The sequence below is a fragment of the Silurus aristotelis genome (assembly GCF_946808225.1).
Source record: "Silurus aristotelis genome assembly, chromosome: 13".
NCBI lineage: Eukaryota > Metazoa > Chordata > Actinopteri > Siluriformes > Siluridae > Silurus > Silurus aristotelis.
This window is the reverse complement of record NC_139586.1, coordinates 9,907,433-9,928,339: the sequence shown is the minus strand read 5'-3', so window position 1 is coordinate 9,928,339 and position 20,907 is coordinate 9,907,433. Positions and strand designations below refer to the sequence as shown.

The following is a 20,907-nucleotide window of genomic DNA, read 5'->3' as shown; positions in this document are numbered from 1 at the left end:
TATATATATATATATATATATATATATATATATATATATATATATATATATATATATATATAAAATAAATATAAAATTTAAATACATGCATAAATGTTGTCTTTTTTATATCGTTCAAGATCGAGGAGCCAGGATATTGCTCACACTATACACACTATATGGACAAAATTATTGGGACACTGACTTTTCCAGGCATATAAAATCCATATAAAGTTTGACCACAAAAATGGGGGCACACAATTGTATAGTCTTTAGGTGTGTTTAGAATTTTTTGTTCCAGCATGACAATACCCCTGTCTACAAAGTAAGCTCCAGGAAAATATGCTTTACATAGTTTCTCAAAGATCTTGAGTGGCCTGCTATAGAATTCTGACCTCAACCCTACTGAACACTGGATAAACTGATGTGGACTGTACCCCAGGTTTCCTCACCCTACACCAGTACCTGACCTTACTAAGTCCTTGCAGCTGAATGAGCGCAAATCTCCACAAGCGCACTCCAAAATCCTCTCAGAAATGGGTATGAGGACTAAATGTGGAATGGGATGTTCTAAAAAATAAAACATATGAATCTTAGAGTCAGGTGTCCTAAAACTATTGTTCTTTAAAAAGTATAATCATTTGCAGATCTAAAGACGCTAATTTCACATTAAATGGATTGGATAGTGACCCTTTTTTTTTTAATTTGCGTTTAATGTATAGGTTTCAATCCAGTTTGGTCTAAGCCACACTCTGATTGTGCCAGAACAAAACACGAATGCTTTCACAATACAGATGCTTTCGGTTTCTATTTCAGGTGATCTGTTTGTTGCAAATGAAGAAAAATGGAAATTTGATGGATCTCAATCAAATGAAGAAGCAAACTCTAGCTAAAGTGTACATTCCTTTAAGTGGGCTAAAATTAACAGACCTTGACCATGTCATTGTTTTTTTCTTTGCTAATAAGGCAATAATAAATAGTATTTACTTAAACATGCTTTCTAAAAACCAACCTCATCGTTATTGGAGAGTCCCAATTTAGTCATGTCGATTGTAAAGTAGTGCTGGTTCGGCATGATGATTTCAATCTCCTCGACCTATAAAACAAGATCAAAAGTGCGTAATGTTGCGTCAAGTTCAAGTTCATTACACTGCCCATCAAATCAAATCAAATCAATCTGACTTGCCTCTGGTAGTCTCTCAAGAACAAGAATCTGTGTATCGTAAAGTGTATTCTGAACAGATGGTGAATACTCGCCACGATCGTAGGGGCCGGCAAACCTCTCGATGATGCTCTCCTTTACAGAGTTCCTGCAAAATCGCCATGCATTACACTCATCTCATTTACAGCACTTTATAGCAATCTTAAATGAATTGGCCTCTTATTTTAAAACAATATACATTTACCATGCCATGTCAAAGTTCACTTCCTTATACTTGTTGTAGCGCCACCTAGCGTAGACAGAAGTACAGAAAACTCTGTCTTTCACATCCTTCAGGGTGGTGAAGCGATCTCTCAGGAAGCCCTCGAAACCAGACTGCGTGGTCTTTAGAACCTTTAAGTCTCTAATTCCACTGTGGATCACTGCAACCTCTGAGAAGATACACAGTGTCCAATTTTCATTTGATTCAATCTGTTTAATTAGTTGGTCTCATCTTACAGTAGACTACGCGATATGGCTCCAGATTGGTCGGATAGGATTCAAAGCTAATCCACCTCTAATCAAAACTTTAATCCATGCCAAATAAGATTAACTCGAATAAATCTCTTGAGAATTTGTGTGTGCAGATTCGTTTTCTTCATAGCAATTAACATCTAATAACTAAAGTTGTAAAACTGTTCTTTTTTTTCCACTGCAGATAAAAATATTTTCCCACAGAAAAGTCAACCTTTGATCAGTTACTAGCAGTGAAAGCTATTACATGCAATTTAACATCCGACTTTCGGTAGGAGGTCGTAATCTGTCTGTATTCAGTGGTTAGCCTCTGCACATATGGACCTAGAGCTTTATGACCAGTCATATAAGTTTAAAAAAAAATTAAAATCTTTATTTACAGCTCTCAATTTGTACCTAATGTTTGACTTGTTTGTTAATGTACAAAACAGCCAAACTTTTGAGAAACCTGATTTAGAGGCTTTGTTGGCACCTGTAAGTTCTCATTTGCTGATCCAGACTGCTTTTTGCCATTTTTGGAAGGTGATGGATGGTAGAAATTCACTTATGTGGAATTTCTCAGAAATGACTGTTGGATTAGCATCATTACATTATATTACTTACACATACAGTACAGACCAAAAGTTTGGACACCCCTTTTCATTCAAAGAGTTTTCTTTATTTTCATGACTATGAAAATTGTAGAGTCACACTGAAGGCATCAAGGGCTATTTGACCAAGAAGAAGAGTGATGGGGTGCTGCGCCAGATGACCTGGCCTCCACAGTCACCGGACCTGAACCCCATCGAGATGGTTTAGGGGTGAGCTGGACCGCAGAGTGAAGGCAAAAGGGCCAACAAGTGCCAAGCATCTCTCGGGGAACTCCTTCAAGACTGTTGGAAGACCATTTCAGGTGACTACCTCTTGAAGCTCATCAAGAGAATGCCAGGAGTGTGCAAAGCAGTAATCAAAGCAAAAGGTGGCTACTTTGAAGAACCTAGAATATGAAATTTTTCAGTTGTTTCACACTTTTTTGTTATGTATATAATTCCATATATAATTCCGCATGTGTTAATTCATAGTTTTGATGCCTTCAGTGTGAATCTACAATTTTCATAGTCATGAAAATAAAGAAAACTCTTTGAATGAGAAGGTGTGTCCAAACTTTTGGTCTGTACTGTACATATTACTTACATATAATCTGTATCCCTATTTATTACTCATCCTGTCTATATTATCTCACATTGTTTGTATTGTCTTGTCTTGTCTGTTTTGTCTTGTATAGACCAAGCTGAATGTATAGTTTTTATTTATGTCTGTACTTTGAGTCACTAACAGCTGGAACCAAATTCCTTGTGTGTGTCAACACACTTGGCTAATAAACCTGATTCTGATTCTGATTCTGATCAGGCTTCTCTTTAGTAAATAACAAAAAGACTACTGACAAGTCATTAGTCTGTGAGAAAGGTTTTTGATTTCACAACATTTAATCAACAAGTCTTTTTCATGCCTTAATTAAGGCTTAATAAATCATGCAAAATGAATTAGATACGTTAATGAGGCATGTTCATATAAATTCTCTAGAGTGGGCATGTATATATGTATATATACATATATTCTTAATTCTAAACACTAAATATTTGTTGTTCTCACCATTTCTGTACTGTTCAACCTCACAGAATCGCAAAAACTCAGGAGAGAAGATGAATGCATGGGCATGTTCGACTGCATTCTGCAAAATACCCGAATATTAGCACTTAATAGCATTGTGACATATAAATAAATAAAAAGTCTTTACTGTTCAATATAAAACATATGTATACGTATTTTACATCTAAGAAAAATCAAATCTATCTAAAACACTGTATATCTGACAGAGACACTGCTATTCGTGATCACTTAGTAACACCTTTTCGATTCTCTTCCATGGAGCTTCCTCGATGTTGACCTTTGCACGAGTGACATGTTTGAACGAAGTCAGGAAATGGTTGCAGATGTCCAAGGCAAAGACCTCAATGGTTTTCACCTGCAGACAAGTTAAAAATGTTTGCCTAATAAGAATAAGGTTATACAATACACCAACACACAATACTGTTTCTGTGTACCCTAAAAAATATCCTTTACTCACATGGATACATCAATATGTAAGTTCTCATAGGTAACATTCTTTACTAGAAACATTTTCTGATTAGCTGAAATCCTGCTGAAGTTTATTCATGGAGAACATATACAGGTAAACATGTACTATCTTTTGTAAGACAATAGTGATAGTGAAAAAGATCATATCTTTAAGTAATAATATGATGTTTCTGCTTATTGTGGTATTATAATGAAAATATCATTGGATGCTTGACTGATAATCACAGTTAAGTTGTGACAGCACTAAATATTAACAACTACACAGAGCAGGGCTCCTTTTGTTTATTAAATAAAGAAAGAAAACCATTTAAATGGATCCCATGGAGATAAATGTTCAATAATTACTATTCACTTTCTGTTATTCACTATGCATAATTAATAAAATATTATTTTTTTTCAGTTTTAAATTATTAAAGTATTAAATGAACACCCATACTGCATGACTTAATTGCTGTAGTAATCAGGTCTCAAAAATATTACACCTACTCCTTTGAGCTTGGCCAAGGCATGGACAGTGTTTTTAATGGTGTCAGTCGGAATGATGTCTGAGTTGTCTCCAGTGAGGTAATCTTTCACAGAGTTCAGTGTAAGCTGCACATTTGCTTTCAGCTCCATTATGTAGTGTCGATCTCTCTCCCTCCGGATGTACAGAAGTTTAACATGGTTCTTCCCATAACCTGTCCTCACAAACTCAACATTCTACGAAATGAAATATTTCAGAATGAAACATTAAATGAGGCAACTGAAATTACATTACAATTAAAACAAATTGGTTATGCAGGTTGGAATTATTTATATTTATAAAGAAATCAAATATAAAAAAAAATATTCACCTTGTTTGAGGTAGCCATATTTCTCAAATAGGTATGTCTTTAACCTTTATTCTTCAACAGGTGCAGGATGTACTGAGAACAGAAGATTATATTTAGGGGGTGGTATCATTTTTGTGTGTGTGTGTGTGTGTGTGTGTGTGTGTGTGTGTGTGTGTGTGTGTGTGTTTTTGCCTTTCGCAATTGGTTCAACTGGTCACATCCATGTCAAGGGTTGGATGTTATAAAACACGAATTTCTGTTAAGATGACTGCAGAATTTTACCCTTTCACCCAGATTGGTGGTATATATATATATATATATACAGTTGTGCTCCAAATTATTCATACCCTTGGTATTTTTTATAGTGTTTTTGAGATGTTTTCTATGATGAATGAGTTTTATAATACTTTCATATATTTAATTCAAGAAATATGACGTTTCATGTTTTTTTTTTTTTCATTACAATGTTTCAATAATCAATAGAAAAGCCTTTGTTCTTAATGACGCCTGCAAAAGCTTCTTGTAATTCTCTACAGGTTGAGATTGCGTGCTGACGCCACCAGGTTTTCATAAAGAATCTTGAGATAGTTCTCCTTTTTCATGATACCATCTATCTCAACAAGGTTACCTGTACCACTGGCAGAGAAGCATTCCCATAGCATCATGTGACCACCACCGTGCTTGACCCTTAGAATGGTATCGTTAGGATTGAAGGCTTCTCCTTTTTTACGGCAGACATATGCAATATCCAGATGTCTAAAGAGCTCCAGTTTAGTCTCATCTCACCAGAGGATGAATGACCAGAAGTTCGGATCTCTATCTAGGTGACCCTTTGCAAAGTTCAGGCGCATATCCCAGTGTCCCTGGGTAAGAAATGGTTGTTGGTGTTGGAGTTTGAGTTTGAAGTGGCCACACAATCATATGTGTACAGCGAGTATATCAGGGGGCTCAGAACATAAACCTGAGGAGCTCCAGTACTGAGGGTGATGGAGGATGATGTGTGTTTTTTTCCACCCGTAGAGCTTGTGGTCTCTCTGTCAGGAAGTTGGAGATCCATTGACAAACCCTAACCCTAACCCTAACCCTAACCCAGTTTCAAACATGACAGTGAAAAAAGTAGTAGTGATGGCTACTTTTTACTTCAGTACATGGTAGCGTCCGTATCCTTTACTTTAACTTAAGTCTGTACTTCAACTTTTAAGATTTTTTTCAAATCAAATCAAATCAAATCAAATCAAATTTTATTTATAGAGCACCTTACAGCAACCAAAAGGCGCACAAGGCACTTTACAGAAAACAACATGAATATCTGTACTTCTACTTGAGTGAAGAATGTGTGTACTTTTGTTATCTCTATTTAAGTACAGTAACAAGGTATTTGTACTTCGTTACTTCCCACCTCTGTAGTAGTGTAAATCCATACTAAAATTAATAGTTCATGCTGTACACTCAAGACAAGCTTTAATAAAGTGTAAATATATCTGGGGTATATGAGTCATTGCTGCCATGTTGAGAGTCATGAGACTAAATTCCCCAGCTTCCTCTTTTAACCCCATGCAGCTGCATATTGACACTCTCACTATTGCTAAATAACAAGGAAGAAATATAGCAACATTCTTAATTCTACATCAGAAGGAACTAGTTCACCGTGTTACCGAGGGAAAATGTTCATGTTTTGTTTGATTTTCTTTCAGCTATTCTTCTTCTTAGGTGCCCTGTGTGAGGGTGAAATCTCCTGCTTAAATGAAGATGGGCAGCCAGTTGACTGGTAGATGGAGACTAAACTGATTTTATTGTTTACATTTTAGTGAAGTTTTTGCTCCTGATAGAGCTTTGTCTCTCTATTCATTCTTTTCCTAATTTTAGGTTCATCATGTACAAACTGCCAAGAATTAAACAAGGTTCTTTGGGAAGTGGAGTTGACTACATGTACCTGGATGCCTCATTAACCAAATGGCAGATGAGTAAAAATGCAGTGAATACCAGTGAAGGGGCTTTAGGTAGAACACTGAGCCAGTTTTACCAAAGATACCAGGTATGACTGTGTATGACTAATTATTATGTGCTGTATATATACATTGTATTATTTACATCCTGGTTGGTTTTAATAATAAAACGTTCATCAGATGAGGAAGAATATAATAAATGCAAACCTCCTATGTAATTTTTTGCTCATTTACATTTGCTGCCTTGAAAAGCTAGTAACAGGGAATTGTCTATATGTATGCAGAGGTCAAATCCTGATAATAGATTTAAAAATCTCATGTAAAATTAACACACAAACCAACATTCATATCTGTATAGATTTTTCAAAAAATATTTTTAAGGGTATTTAGTTTTTCCTTTAAAAACCATTATTTAGTTATCTGATGCAGCAGATTCAGGAACCAGAATTGATAGAGCAGGAAGAATATCTTTTTAAATCTTGATCCTTTCTGACCAATGTTTTATAGTTAAGACCAATCAAATAGGAAATAAGTTGCTACATTTATTATCTTCTTTTTCTTCTTCTTTCGGCTAGTTAGGGGTCACCACAGCCGATCATCCGTCTCCATACCCCCCTGTCCTCTAAATCTGCCTCTTTCAAACCAACTACTTGCAAGTCTTCCCTCAAAACATCCATAAACTTCCTAATCGGCCTTCCTCTTTTCCTCCTTCCTGGCAGCTCTATCCTCAGCATTCTTTTTCCCTTATACCACATGTCCCTCCTCTGAACATGTCCAAACCATCTCAATCTCACCTCCCTCACCTTGTCTCCAAAACGTCAAACATGCGCTGTCCCTCTAATAAACAAATTTCTAATCCTGTCCATCCTCGTCACTCCCAACGAAAACCTCAACATCTTCACCTCCAGCTACGCGTCCTGTCTTTTAGTCACTGCCACTGTTTCTAAACCATACAACATAGCAGGTCTCACCACAGTCCTATAAACTTTCCCTTTCACTCTTGCGGATACCCTACTATCACAAATCACTACTGCCACTCTTCTCCACCCACATTCACCTTTAACACCTTTTCTCCCTGCAACTGCACCACTACACTGCCCTCCCTCTCATTCACACTCATGTACTCTGTCTTACTCCTACTGACTTTCATTCTCCTCCTCTCCAGTGTGTACCTCCACCTCTCCAGGCTCTTCTCAACCTGCTCCCTACTTTCACCACAAATCACAATATCATCTGCAAACATTATAGTCCATGGAGACTCCTGTCTGACCTCGTCCATCAACCTGTCCATCACCACTGCAAACAGAAAAGGGCTCAGCGCTGATCCTTAAAGCGATCCCACCTCCACCTTGAACCAGTCTGTCATTTCTACTGCACACTTCAATGCTGTCACACTGTCCTCATACATGTCCTGCACCACCCTCACATACTTCTCTGACACACCGGACTTCCTTTTACAATACCACAACTCCTCTCTTGGCACTCTGTCGTACGCTTTCTCTAAATCCATAAACACCCAATGCAGCTTCTTCTGTCCTCTATACTTCTCCATCAACATTCTCAAATCAAATATTGGGTCCGTGGTGCTCTTCCTCGGCATGGAATCATACTGTTGCTTACAGATGGTCACCTCTTCTCTCAGCCTGGCTTCCACTACTCTTTCTCATAAAGTTGCTACATTTATTATATGCCTTATTTTTTACAAATGTAAATGTTTTATAAATATTTGCATAAATATATTGTATTCATTGCATGCAGATTTTTTGCTGTGATATAACAGATATACTGTATGGCATTATCTATTTTTAATTGTGTCATATGTATTATACTAATAATGGATTGTTTTTTTTATAGTTAAACAGCTCGGCATACATGCTTTACAATGATGCTCCTCCGGTGCTGAAGTATATGATTAATTATGGACACACGAAAGGTATTACTCACTATTTTTATGCCAAATTAAAAGAGAAAACAAAACAGAACAAATACCATTCCACTGCTCATGCACGAGTATTTGCTTTTGCTATTTGAAAAAAATACTGTCCCGTTTTTTGCTGCTTTTGACAGAGTTGAAGTCAAGTACAAAGAGCACAACTGATAAATGTTGTTGACTAAGATTAATCCCCAACCCCCATCAAATATGAAAGTTTATCTACATGAGATCAGCCAGCTGTTAATAAATGTGAAGCTTTTCTCTCTTTCATATGGCCAGTGATCATAGATTACCATCAGATTGATCATCATGTAATTAGCACATCATTTTTGCATTGAGTGATGCCCTGTGTGACCCTGTGTCATTTGTGTGTTTTGTCCAGGGGCACTGCTTTTCGATCAGTTTCAAGGCTTCTGGATAACACACAGCATTCCTCACTTTCCACCTTTCCCTGAAATGGGGTTTGGCTATCCCTCCACTGGAAAACTTTTCGGGCAGAGTGTTCAGTGTACAACCTATAGTTACAAACAGTTCCAAAGAATCTGTAAGCAAACATGTCAAGAAATACATTTATAAAGCCATTCATAGGACTACTTTTTACCATGACATCATGGCTGCATACTAACCAAATGCACATTTTAAATGCACTTATTCTTTTTCATATACTTTCATTGTCTAACAGTATAAACAAAATCCTGAATATCTGTTACATGCATAAACATTATGCCACATTTTTTTCCCCAGCACAGCAACTATCATATGTTAAGCCATATACATACAACTGCTCAGTGCCATCAGCCTATTATGCAGATATGAAGGAAATGGCATGGATTTGTGCTGGCAAAACAGTGTCTGTGGTTCCCAGGAGAAAGCTTGAAAAGCTGATGTCAGTCAAGGGAGAGACTTTCCTTAGTTTCGCCAAATCACACAGATATGTTGATGGTAAGAGATTTTTAGTGTTTTATTCTGCCATTTTCTAATGATGATACTTTACACCCATTTTTACTGACAACATACTGTATATTTATTACATGTATTTTTTTTCCAGACAGTAATCATGAAAATATTTGATCATGCCAAAGTTCAAGTGCTCTTGAGTAACTATTGACTTTGCTTGTGTAAGGGGCAGGGGCAATTTTTAGGATGTGCACGTTTTCTGCACCCGGTGGACATGTAGTACGTCTAATATTATCACTAGATATGCAATTTCAAATTTAGGTTTTGGCATTAAATTCATAAACCCTATTACTGTTTTCACTATTCTGTCCATGTCCATATTGTGATATTTCAAGCTGTTGTCACCTGATCGTTAATTATTGCCCCTTGTGTTTTCACTTTCTGTCCCAGATATTTATGCTGGCTGGATAGCACAGACACTGCAGACAGACTTGCTTGTAGAAACATGGCAGCGACAAACTCACCAGCTTCCCTCCAACTGCTCGCTTCCTTACCACGCAATGAACATCAAGAAGGTCTCCCTGTCTGAGCTTGTGACTTTCAGTTCTTATAACGACCACTCCAAGTGGTGTGTCTCTTCCAAAAAACAAATCCAGTGGACTTGTATAGGAGATCTAAACAGGGAGAGCAGTCAAGCATGGAGAGGAGGTGGACTCATCTGTAGCCAAAATTCAGTTGTATACAAGGCTTTCCGTTCAGCCGTGGTCTGGTATAAAAGTTGTTAGGAGCGAGACATTTACTGTTATATATACGGCAAAGTTCCATAACCATTAAATAGCAAATTGCTGATAGCATTTCAATTCAGAAAATACAATCAGTCAGATTTATTTGAATGGCAGGCGTTCTGGGGATGTTGAAGCCTTTCCTATGCAATACACATTCCAAATGATTATTCATTCATTCATTCATTCATTCATTTTCTCCCGCTTATCCGTAATTCGGGTCGCGGGGGCAGCAGTCTAAGCAGGCCCCCGCCTTCGACTGCTGCCCAATCCTCACAGCACCGTCCCTTACGGTCCCTCCTGCAGGTGGTGAGCTCATGGCTAGGCGGCCCCACGCCACTCCGACGTCACGGACCTTGATATTTCCCTCGTAAGGGACCCCCAAATGATTATTGCTCAAGTAATCAATGAAGAGGGTTTTTTTGCAGCTACATTGCCACAATAATAAAGACAGATCAGTTTGTAGTGCATGTAATTAATTGTGAAATACCACTCTGGCCTGTCCAACTATTAGCCTCTCAAACAGACAATGTTTTCCAGCTGGTAAGTTATTTCCCAGCTTCCTCATTACGTTTCTAAATAAATAAATGTTTGAAATCCTCAAATTGCCTTCATATTTTGTCTGATTAGATTTCTAAAATAGACACTGACGTGGTTTGGTTTGATTGGAAGTCCTTTTTTTCAATAACATAAATTTAACAATGAATTAATGTATCTGTATTAGCAATAAGGCTAATGTCTAACTTCTATTGTAAAACAATAAAAAATACTTTAAAATGTTTTTGTACAAAATCTATACAGGATTTTATTAAACCATTTTTTTAATCCCAAATATTAAAATTAACTACCATGCAAAATATATGCGGATTAGTGAATGAGTTCACACACAGCACAGCAGAGTGTCTGACTGAACTCTGCCTGTAGGCGGCACTAAGCTGAAAAACCCGGGACACAAAACAACCCGAATACTTCCGGCCAACCCGGAAACAGACATTGCGTTCACGTGCGTTCGTAGAAGATCCTCAGCAACAGCCACAACATGGATTTCGTTGAGGTTCCCGTGTCTGAAGACGCGTCGTGCGGTAACACCAAAGTTAAAAAACAGAAGAATGGAAAGAAAAGACGCGAGAAAAAGACGGAAAATATTTCGGAAGAGCCACAAACCGCAGAGCCAACAGACTCTTCACTGCCTCCTACATTCAGCATATCGGACATCAAAAATAAACAGCGAAGACACCTTATGTTCATGAAGCTCAAGCAAGAGAAGAGAAAAGTAAGGGGTTGTTTTAGTTTCCTTTTTCATTTCTTTTTTTCTCTCTTGAATCGAAACGAAACACGAATGGTTCTGGATGAGCTGCACGAAGTGAATCAAAAGAGCAAAAATGTGTAAAAATACATAGAGATACTCAGTTAACTAATATATATATATATATATATATATATATATATATATATATATATATATATATATATATATCCTTTTTTTCACTCTGTTTAGTTCAGTATTTTATTAGTTAAGATGTAAGACTTCTGATTGGCAGGTGATGAGTTCGAATCCCAGCACCACCAAGCTGCTCAGATGTCTAAAATAAGATGATTGAACATTGCTCTTAATATGGATGTCTACCAAATGCCATAAATGTAAAATAAAATAAATCTAAAAATAAATGTTTATTTGTTTCAAGGCCTTCACAACTTTAGTTTTTATTATTATTAATATTATTATTATTGTAATAATAATATACTTTATATGAGGGTCTACACAAGTTGGCACAGCAATAAAGAACTGTTCCAACTACCCTCACAGCAATTCTGGTGCCATTAATACCCTCTAGTGCCACTACTACTAGTACTACTAATATTAATCATATTCATATTTTTGATCAACAACAGTAATTCTGCAAACAAAATGCCATAGAAATTCCATGTTTCTGTAATTCTTGGGAGTTTAGCACGCACCATTATACCCACTATTTGCTACACCTTTGGCTTGGAATGCGTTTTGAAATGCACATTGAATTTTTCTACAACTCTCTCATCAATTTGGGTAATAAATGTATTTATTTTCATTTTGCAGCTTATCGCGTGTTAAAATTGGTATGTAATTTGCATATTAAGACGATTGCAGCAAATATAGTATGTAGATTATATCATTTCATTGTCCCTTTGCACATGTTGTAATGGAGTATGTGAATTGAAATACAGAAATCCATTGTGAAAATCGCATTTTAAATCGAAACCTCTTTGATTCCTTCCATTGGCCTTTTCCCAATGAAACTCTAAAAAGGTTTCTGTATTTTAAATGATGTTCAGAAAGCAGCCAGTGAATCAAAATAATACATTTTCCTCAGATTCAGCCTTCATCAATGGACTGGAATCGGCTCTTTGAATTCAGTAAATCCAGTGAATTAGTGTTTTCTCAGCTCAAGAATGCTTTTACTTACTTGTTTTGAAGATCAGATGTTCAGGGCTCGTTTTCCTTTAAAAGGTACAAAAAAATCGTACATTAAGCCATTAGACTGTCAAGCACGCAGTTGCACCCCTTTGTGTGATCTTTTTTTATACCTGTTGAAACTAAACTGGTATAACATGTATTCTGTGTCTCAAACTACAACTTGCACCCTAAACCAGTAAAGCAGGAACTAGGGCAGGAGTGTCAAACTCAACCCTGAAAAAAAATAAATAAATTGTGCTTTTAAGTAAACGTTAAAATAACAACAAATTAAAAGAATCAGATTTTTTTGCTCTTATGCCATTAAAAACAAATATAAGCTTAAACTTTAAATAACTTAAAATATTTTGCTCTCCATAAAAAATATCTCCAGTCAAACACAAGACGTCTCACATGCTTCATCATGCAGCTCTTCAGAAACTCTCCCTCTGTAAATAACCGGCTGATGTGCCTCTGATTTCTCCTCTGCTTTCACACCAGCTTTACTTTGTGATTTTGCTCTGGTGAAACACGTCTGCTGAAATGTCAGATTCTTCTTTAACTCTTCTACTTTCTGTATCTTCTGCACTGCATTCAGGTTTTTCAGCTTCCCCTGATGTTTTGTCTCGTAGTTCCATCTTGGACACAATTCCTTAATTACAGCCACATACCTGTGGCTGTCGCTCCACTAATAACACACACGTGTTTACCGGCAGTGTCAGTAAACATCTACTCAGAATCCGATCGGTTTTCAGAATCAACTTTTCTCTTCGCCACTGTGAGGCGCTAGCTTCATAATAACTTTACAATAGGGTGGAATACATCAACAGAAGCTTGAATTGATTGACGCAGGAATGTTCCCAGGTAGCCTAGCGTTCGGTAAGGCAGCTGAAGCGGTGCATTATGGGATCTGTTAATAACAATAAGAATAGATCTATGATCTCGTGGGCCGGATATAATTGTACGTAGGCCCAGATGTGAGCTTGGGTTTGTCACATTCGAGCTAGGGATTTGTATATTACGGTCTGGAACACGGTTGGCTTGTCGGTTCATTGATGATCAAAGTAAATTATGATAGTAAAAGTAAATAAAAGCACGAATTCCTGCCTGCTTTTACACTTACCTTGATTTACTTAATTTACAAAATAAATGACCGAACCTTGCTGTCATTTCTACATCGTGTTTGCTTCGACGGCGTGACTGATCGGGAACGTTGAGAAAACTTTGATGTCCTTTAACAGAGCTCAGGCTGATTTGTTTAAGCTTTTGTAAGGTTCCCTGTGGCATGTGACGGCCCAAAGACCCGATCCAATTTTGAGAGAGGCACACTTAATATAACAAGATTTTAGAAATCTTTAGGCAAATTGGAGGCATTCGTTATTGTTTGTTGCTTGCAGCCAGACAGGCAGGTTCAGGATAAAAAAATAAACTAAATAAACGCATTTTCATGTCATTTTCGGTGAATTCCTTTGTCAATAATTAGTTCCTAGTGATTTCTAGCAGGTTTTTCTAACATGCATGTCACATATATGAAAAGTTTGACATCCCTGGAATTCTTTAACACAAAATCCCTTGTTGCAGTGACATTCATATTTAAATGGAGATGCCTGGACACTGCATGTCATGAATCTCACTGGTTTGTTATGAACACAAAAACATTGTGTTTTTTGCTCCCTCTCTGGTCACGGTGAGATAAATAGTTGTTTTGCCTTTTCTACCAAGCTGATCAAAACTATTTCTGCAGCGTTTTTAGTTCTCCAGGCCTCCAGGTGATTGGTTCAGTGAATATTTGGTTCTCTTGGGCCTCCAGGTGATTGGTTCAGTGAATATTAACAAAAATACAAATAAAACGAGTTTTGTATCATGGTATAGTTTATCCAGATGATTCACACTGCCTTTAGGCATTTTAAAACTCTACACCATAATAGAAGATTGGAACTGTCTAATAGAAGAACTATCTTGCAGTTATTTTGAAAAGACCAAGCAGCATAATGACTGACAACTTGTCTGAGTGCGAGGTGATGTTGTAAGAGTTCACCAGACTGTCCTAAATGCATGCCTAAGTTGCCGTGGATTCATATATTGCATTATCGCCAGTGTATCAGTGATGCAAGTTCAACAGTAGGCATGTGGTCTGTGTGGTCTGAGGCAACCATGGTATCCTGGGCATGACCTACCAGGGTTGTGCAACCTTCATTAATGTTCTAAACATAGGTTTTATAGGAAAGTCAATGTAATACCATGTTCACACATCCATCCAATCACAAGTGGACTATCAAGACCTAATACAACTAAAAAACAAAAGCCAAAATATTATCCACAACAAAACAAAAACATCATATTCAGTACTTCAGAATGACTTTTTAGAATTAAGCTCATACACGTTTCCTTAAAGTGGTAACGAAAACAAACATACCATTAAATAAAATAAAACAAAAACATTTTCATCCATATCTTAAAGATTATAGAGTAAATAATAATATTGTGTATATTAAATTCAACTCATTACATCCAACACCACCATGATTTTAGTGATCAACAAGTTGAGAGTAAATGAACCTTGAACTGCAGTTTTACTTCACAGGCTTGAAATTGCAATAAATAAGAACTAAGCTGGAAATAATTTATGTATGTACCAATTCCCAAATGTGCATGTGCTGGTGACCGCTATGAGTGTGTTCAAAGGAACGATGAACTTCAATCAATCAATCTTTTATTTATATAGCACCTAACATCCACCAGGTAGAACCTAGGTGCTGAACAAAGTGAAGAGGCCTTGTGCAAAATAGTGATACAAATGAATTAACATAAAAGTACTAAAATATACAAAATCATAAAAAAAGAATGAAATCGTAAGAACTTAAAACAAAAGAGAAACAAAAAAGGATTAAATACAACAATTAAAATAAACGTTAGGACGTAGATGCCTAAGCTCACCCTCTACTACACAACATAGGCTTTGGTGAATAAGTGGGTCTTCAGTTTAGCTTTTAAAGTAGAGAATTCTCTTTCAGATGTGAGATCAGGAGGGAGGGAATTCCAAATCATGGGAGCCGCCACTAAGAAAACGCGATCGCCCCACGATTTGAAAACTTGATCGATGGCGAGTAACATTTTGTGTTTCCCTCCATCTCAGCAAAAACTGCAGTTGCGAAAGAAAAGAAAACAGGAGAGAGAAGCACTTGGTGACAAGGTAGGAACCTTTTTTAAACTTTCATGTTAATCTTTTAGCGCTTTTCATCATCAAATCCATGACCGCATACACCACTAAAATCCCCGTTTAATTTTTCTCTCTCTTTTTTTCCCCTTTTTGTTCTACGCACAAACACACAGGCGCCGCCCAAAGAAGTTCCAAAGACGATTGAAAATCAGAGAATTTACGATGAGACGACAGTGGACCCAGAGGACGAGGAGGTGCAAATCTGTCTCTGAGCGTTGTGTCTTTCTGGTGTGTTGATTTTCATTTTAACAAACTTGCTTGTGTTCTCAGGTGGCTTTTGATGAAGGGACTGATGAGTTTTCAGCATATTTCAACAAACTGGTCAACCCTAAAGTTCTCATCACCACCTCAGACAGACCAAGAGGGGTAAGCTTCTTATTGCCGTCACGACTACTGTATTTCCAGCGCCAGTTTGTAAAGGCATGAATTTTCCACAAGATGTCCGATTCTGGTCCACATGGGGAAAATACATGACCTCTGCACGCTGTAACATACACTGCCTGTTTATTTCAGAGAACTGTCCGGTTTTGTGAGCAGCTTGCGACTGTCATACCGAACGCACACGTGTACTACAGAAAAGGTCTTGCTCTGAAGAGAATCATTCCTCAGTGTGTATCACGAGACTTCACCTACCTTATGGTCATCAATGAGGACCGAAAAGTGCCAAGTATCCTTTATCTGGGGGGGATTTTTAAATTCAAATCTTGTCACATACACATCCATACAGAGTACGACATGCAGTGAAATGCTTTATACGAGTGTCCAACATTTAAACACAAAAAAAGAAATAGAATATAAGGATAAAAAAATGTAAAAGGATCGAAAAATATATGTATATACATGAATGAGTATGGCAGATATTGACAGAATACAAATTAACGTGATTTAGTGTGGTTGTTTTTAAAGTGTTCATGTGCAGTGTGGTGTGGTATAAAGTGGCATTGTGCTGTGCAAGTTCAGAGTTAATTGTGCAAATAAAGTTGTGCAGAAATGATTGTGCAAAGGAATAAAGTGCTTATCAGGTTCTCTTATAGTGGAACGAACTTACTCGTTCGACTACATGGTTCTGCTGCATACCAAGAAAAAACACACCCTCGTGATTTTATTCCTTAACCTGAAATTCTCAAAGATGGTCTGGTTCTTTGTCACCTTCCCGATGGACCAACTGCACATTTTAAAGTCAGCAGTGTTCGACTCCGAAAAGAGATGAAGGTTTGTAATTGCATTCCCCCCCCCCCCCCATTAAGTACCATTATTTTTGCAGTTGCACCCCATCTAGAAGAGTCCGATATACGTTTATATAAAGTTTTAAAAATGTTATTTGCATTCAGATTTGTGTAATTAAGCACTATTTTAGCATTTTACTGTAATTTCACTGCAACTGTTTTGAATTTTTCTTTACTAAACAGAGAAAGGGAAAGGACCCAACAGATCACTACCCCGAGATCATTCTGAATAACTTCACCACCAGACTGGGTCACAGCATCGGCCGTATGTTTGCGGCATTATTTCCTCAGGAACCACAGTTTGTTGGTCGACAGGTCGCCACTTTCCACAACCAGCGAGATTTTATATTCTTCAGGTTTCACAGGTATTCAAACCTCTTACTAGTGATAAATATTTTGATGGATGGAGGGATGATTCTTTGACCTTGCAAAACTTTCCTTCATTCCATACTTCACTGAAGAGAATAGAGATGAAACTAGTAGAAAGTTCAAATATCCAAATTCTTTAATAATAAAATTAATAGATGTGGTAGATTCTAAGGAATCCAATGAATGTGAAATGTTAGGTTTTCTTCTACTTCTTTTTTTTTTTTTTTTTTTTTTTTGCTGTAGAGGACGAAGTGCACAAACCATGTACTTGTGTTTTATTACTTGTGTTTATATTACTCCAGTAAAAGTAAAAGTGCTCCCTTTAAACTTTCATTTTAGTAAAAGGACAAAAGTATTTGCCTTACTTAAGTATCCAAACTACTATAATTTATTATGGCTATAATGTTCTTATTATAATTTTTGTTACAAGACTTTATCAACTCACTTTATGTATAAAGGCTCACCAATTCATTAATGGTGGGAATGGGTGATAGCAATTATTTTATTTGTAATCCGATTCCAAGTACTTTTGAAGACAAGTACCGTTGATATCGATAATGATGCAGTCGTCCCCCGTCTATCGTGGTAGTTACGTTCCAAAACCGCCCGCGAAAAAGAAATTCCCCGATAAATGGACGGCACCCTAGAAATGCTTTTATTTTTTTTTTATTGGTTAAGCCGTAAATCATCCTCACATACTCTTTAAACACACACAGAAAACATTTGCAAGAATATAGCGAGTTGAATTTTGTGTAAACTCGTAGAAATATTTCATTTATAGTGAGTACTGTACAGTACTGTTGCGTAGCCTATGCATAGTTTCTCTGCTTGTTTATTGTCCTTTGGTGTCCTATGATTTAAAAAAAAGGGGCAGAGTTAAAGATACATCACACTTTTTTCGGCTGCTCCCATTAGGGGTCGCCACAGCGGATCATCCTTCTCCATACCCCCCCTGTTGTCTACATCTGACTTTTTCATACCAACTACCTGCATGTCTTTTTTCACCACATTCATAAACCTCCTCCTTAGTCTTCCTCTTTTCTTCCTTCCTGGTGGCTCCATCCTCAGCATTGCCCTACCGATATACCCCATGTCCCTCCTCTGCACATGCCTAAACCATCTCAATCAGGCCTCTCTAACTTTGTCCCCAAAACATCCAACATTGACTTTGGAATGCAGCAAAGTAAAAGTCTCACCAAATGAAAACACTTCAGTAAAGTACTGTTACACGAAAAAACCACTTAAGTACAGTAACGATATTACAATTACTTCTACTGTCCACCACTGTTTTTTTTGGTTTTTTTTTTTTTTGTCGAAGAAGACGAGCATTTTTTTTCCGCTTTTGGTTCCAGTCACACATTCTGCTCGTCACCTCCATCCCCACGCTTCATGCTCAGTCGCTTCATAGACATTGTTCTAAGTGCATTCTAGTCTGATTTTAAACGTTTTTGTTTTTTTTCACTATAAATTTAGCATCATAAGTCCGAAGATGTGTAGTGATAGTTCCGGAAAGAAGGTTGTAAAAAGAATAATTATTGAAATAAAGAAAAAAAATAGTAGGAAAGCATGATATTGCATTGCTTTGTCTGCAATATGCAATATGTCTAGTTCAACAGTAAGTACAAACACAAAAAAAGTTATTTATTTCTTTGTTTATAATTTATTACTTTTCATGTTTATACTTTGTTACAAGTATATTTGTGTGTTAAATTAGGCATAAAACATTTTTAAGGGCTAAAATTCGCCTGAGTTCTGGGAACAGATTACCGTATTTTCGGACTATAAGCCGCTACTTTTTTCCCCACGTTTTGAACCCCGTGGCTTAAACAATGCAGCGGCTAATTTATGCATTTTTCCTGGGTTTTTCCCGGTTTCACAAACTTCAAGCCAAAAAACTGAAACCCATAACATTAGACCAATGGAATTTCCGAACGGAAACGAAAAAACGCACCTCACCTGTGTTCTGAGCTGCACGGCATCGGAAGAAAAAACTTCCATCGATGGAGATTTTTAAACACACGACGATGCCAAAAGATAAACTCCCGAGAGAAATGGTTGTGAAAGGAAGGAGGAAGACCGTGAACAATGATTTTCTTAGTATGCTACTGTTTAGATACAAGCCGTAACGCGTTGTATCAGGGTCAAGGGATAGCTCGCTAACTCCAGTTGCAACAGAAATCATATAAGCACAGACAGGTTTCCAAAACTCGTGCTTTTTTATTTTTCTTGGCAACAGCGTTACGGGTTAGTCAAAGAAACTTAGAAATGAGCATCAGAAAATAATAAGGACATATTCCTCGGTCTTGCACACATGCAGTAATATCGGAAAAATGTGGCGGCAAGCTATTCCCAAAATACCGCTCTGCTCTTAAAGGAGCCACAACATATTTCACCCGTTACACCGTGTAACAGACACTGTGTAAAGTTCAGGCTTTAACGAAAGACAGTCTTTAACAGTCTCTGTTACACTTCAATGTAGACACCTGCGGCTCATTGACAGGTGCGGCTCATTTATGTTCAAAATAAAAATCTTTGTCAAATTCAGTGGGTGCGGCTTATATATGGGTGCGCTTTATAGTCCGGAAAATACGGTAAACACTTTTACATTCATTCTTATGAGAAAATTTACTTGCGAGTAAAAGCATATGCGAACACAAGCGGTTTTCAGGAACGAATTAACCTCGTACACCTGGGTTCCACTGTACATCACATTTGTATTAGACTTATCCTGTTAGCAAGCTACTAAATGTGCAAATATTCATCTGGCAAGTATGTTTGTTTTCTCAAAACTCATTTATTAGGATATATTTCGCTTATTATATGAACATTTTATCTTGCCTCATCTAGGTACATTTTCAGGAACGAGAAGAAGGTGGGTATTCAGGAACTGGGGCCCCGGTTCACTCTTAAGCTCCGCTCTCTGCAGAAAGGGACATTTGACTCCAAGTTCGGGGAGTACGAATGGGTTCATAAGGTGAGTTTATAAGGAGCGTTGCCATGTATCTGTTTGTCATATGTTTTGCTGAGTCGTATATTTTAAGAAGATTTCAATAACCAAAAACCGACATTTGTGTTTCAGCGCCATGAAATGGACAGCAGCAGGAGAAAATTCCATCTCTAAAGACAATGGAAAAGAAAACGTCACCCTGACGAGATGATGCTGATTATATTTAAAGTGCAACCAGTCGACTTGTTATTGTAAAAAAAAATACAAAAATAGAACTTCATCACTTAATGCAAGTCAGATCATCAGGTCAGATGGAGTTTTACATAATAGTAAAATTAATTTGAAGATATTTCTTGCAGTTTGATGGCAGAGTGTGTCTCAGATCAGCAACTGGTCACTGTATTGTATATCATCATGTCTGATGTTGACTGTCTACATGTCAAGAAAGAATGTTTGTATTATAAAGTATTATGGCTTAGTGTTTTTTTTTTTCCATCTCCAAAAATGACTGACTGAATTTGTGGTGTCAAGAATTTTAGTACGAGAATTAAAAACATCTCTGAATTCATAAA

General features: G+C 37.1%; 3 protein-coding genes across 3 annotated transcripts in view; 2 read left to right on the top strand and 1 right to left on the bottom strand.

Moving 5' to 3' along the window:
- Window positions 1–12,677, bottom strand: part of uox (urate oxidase) — a 13,440-nt gene extending 763 nt beyond the window's left edge. The window contains exons 1-8 of the mRNA XM_083558618.1: window positions 12,587–12,677; window positions 4,606–4,677; window positions 4,259–4,471; window positions 3,543–3,659; window positions 3,287–3,365; window positions 1,386–1,572; window positions 1,166–1,289; window positions 992–1,075 (exon numbers count right to left, since the gene is read on the bottom strand). Coding sequence (XP_083414744.1) covers window positions 992–1,075; window positions 1,166–1,289; window positions 1,386–1,572; window positions 3,287–3,365; window positions 3,543–3,659; window positions 4,259–4,471; window positions 4,606–4,623 — 822 coding nt within the window. The 5' untranslated portion in view covers window positions 4,624–4,677; window positions 12,587–12,677. The remainder of the gene's footprint in view (window positions 1–991; window positions 1,076–1,165; window positions 1,290–1,385; window positions 1,573–3,286; window positions 3,366–3,542; window positions 3,660–4,258; window positions 4,472–4,605; window positions 4,678–12,586) is intronic.
- Window positions 6,126–10,306, top strand: dnase2b (deoxyribonuclease II beta). Its single transcript, XM_083558610.1, has 6 exons — window positions 6,126–6,352; window positions 6,451–6,619; window positions 8,385–8,463; window positions 8,846–9,007; window positions 9,208–9,405; window positions 9,811–10,306. The coding sequence occupies exons 1-6, from the start codon at window positions 6,249–6,251 to the stop codon at window positions 10,143–10,145; spliced, it is 1,047 nt and encodes a 348-aa protein (XP_083414736.1). The 5' UTR covers window positions 6,126–6,248; the 3' UTR covers window positions 10,146–10,306.
- On the top strand, window positions 11,096–20,907 carry rpf1 (ribosome production factor 1 homolog). The gene is made up of 9 exons (XM_083558609.1): window positions 11,096–11,415; window positions 15,710–15,766; window positions 15,907–15,987; window positions 16,064–16,159; window positions 16,307–16,460; window positions 16,923–17,005; window positions 17,203–17,384; window positions 20,236–20,362; window positions 20,468–20,907. Exons 1-9 carry the CDS (start codon window positions 11,182–11,184, stop codon window positions 20,507–20,509), a joined length of 1,056 nt encoding a protein of 351 aa, XP_083414735.1. The 5' UTR covers window positions 11,096–11,181; the 3' UTR covers window positions 20,510–20,907.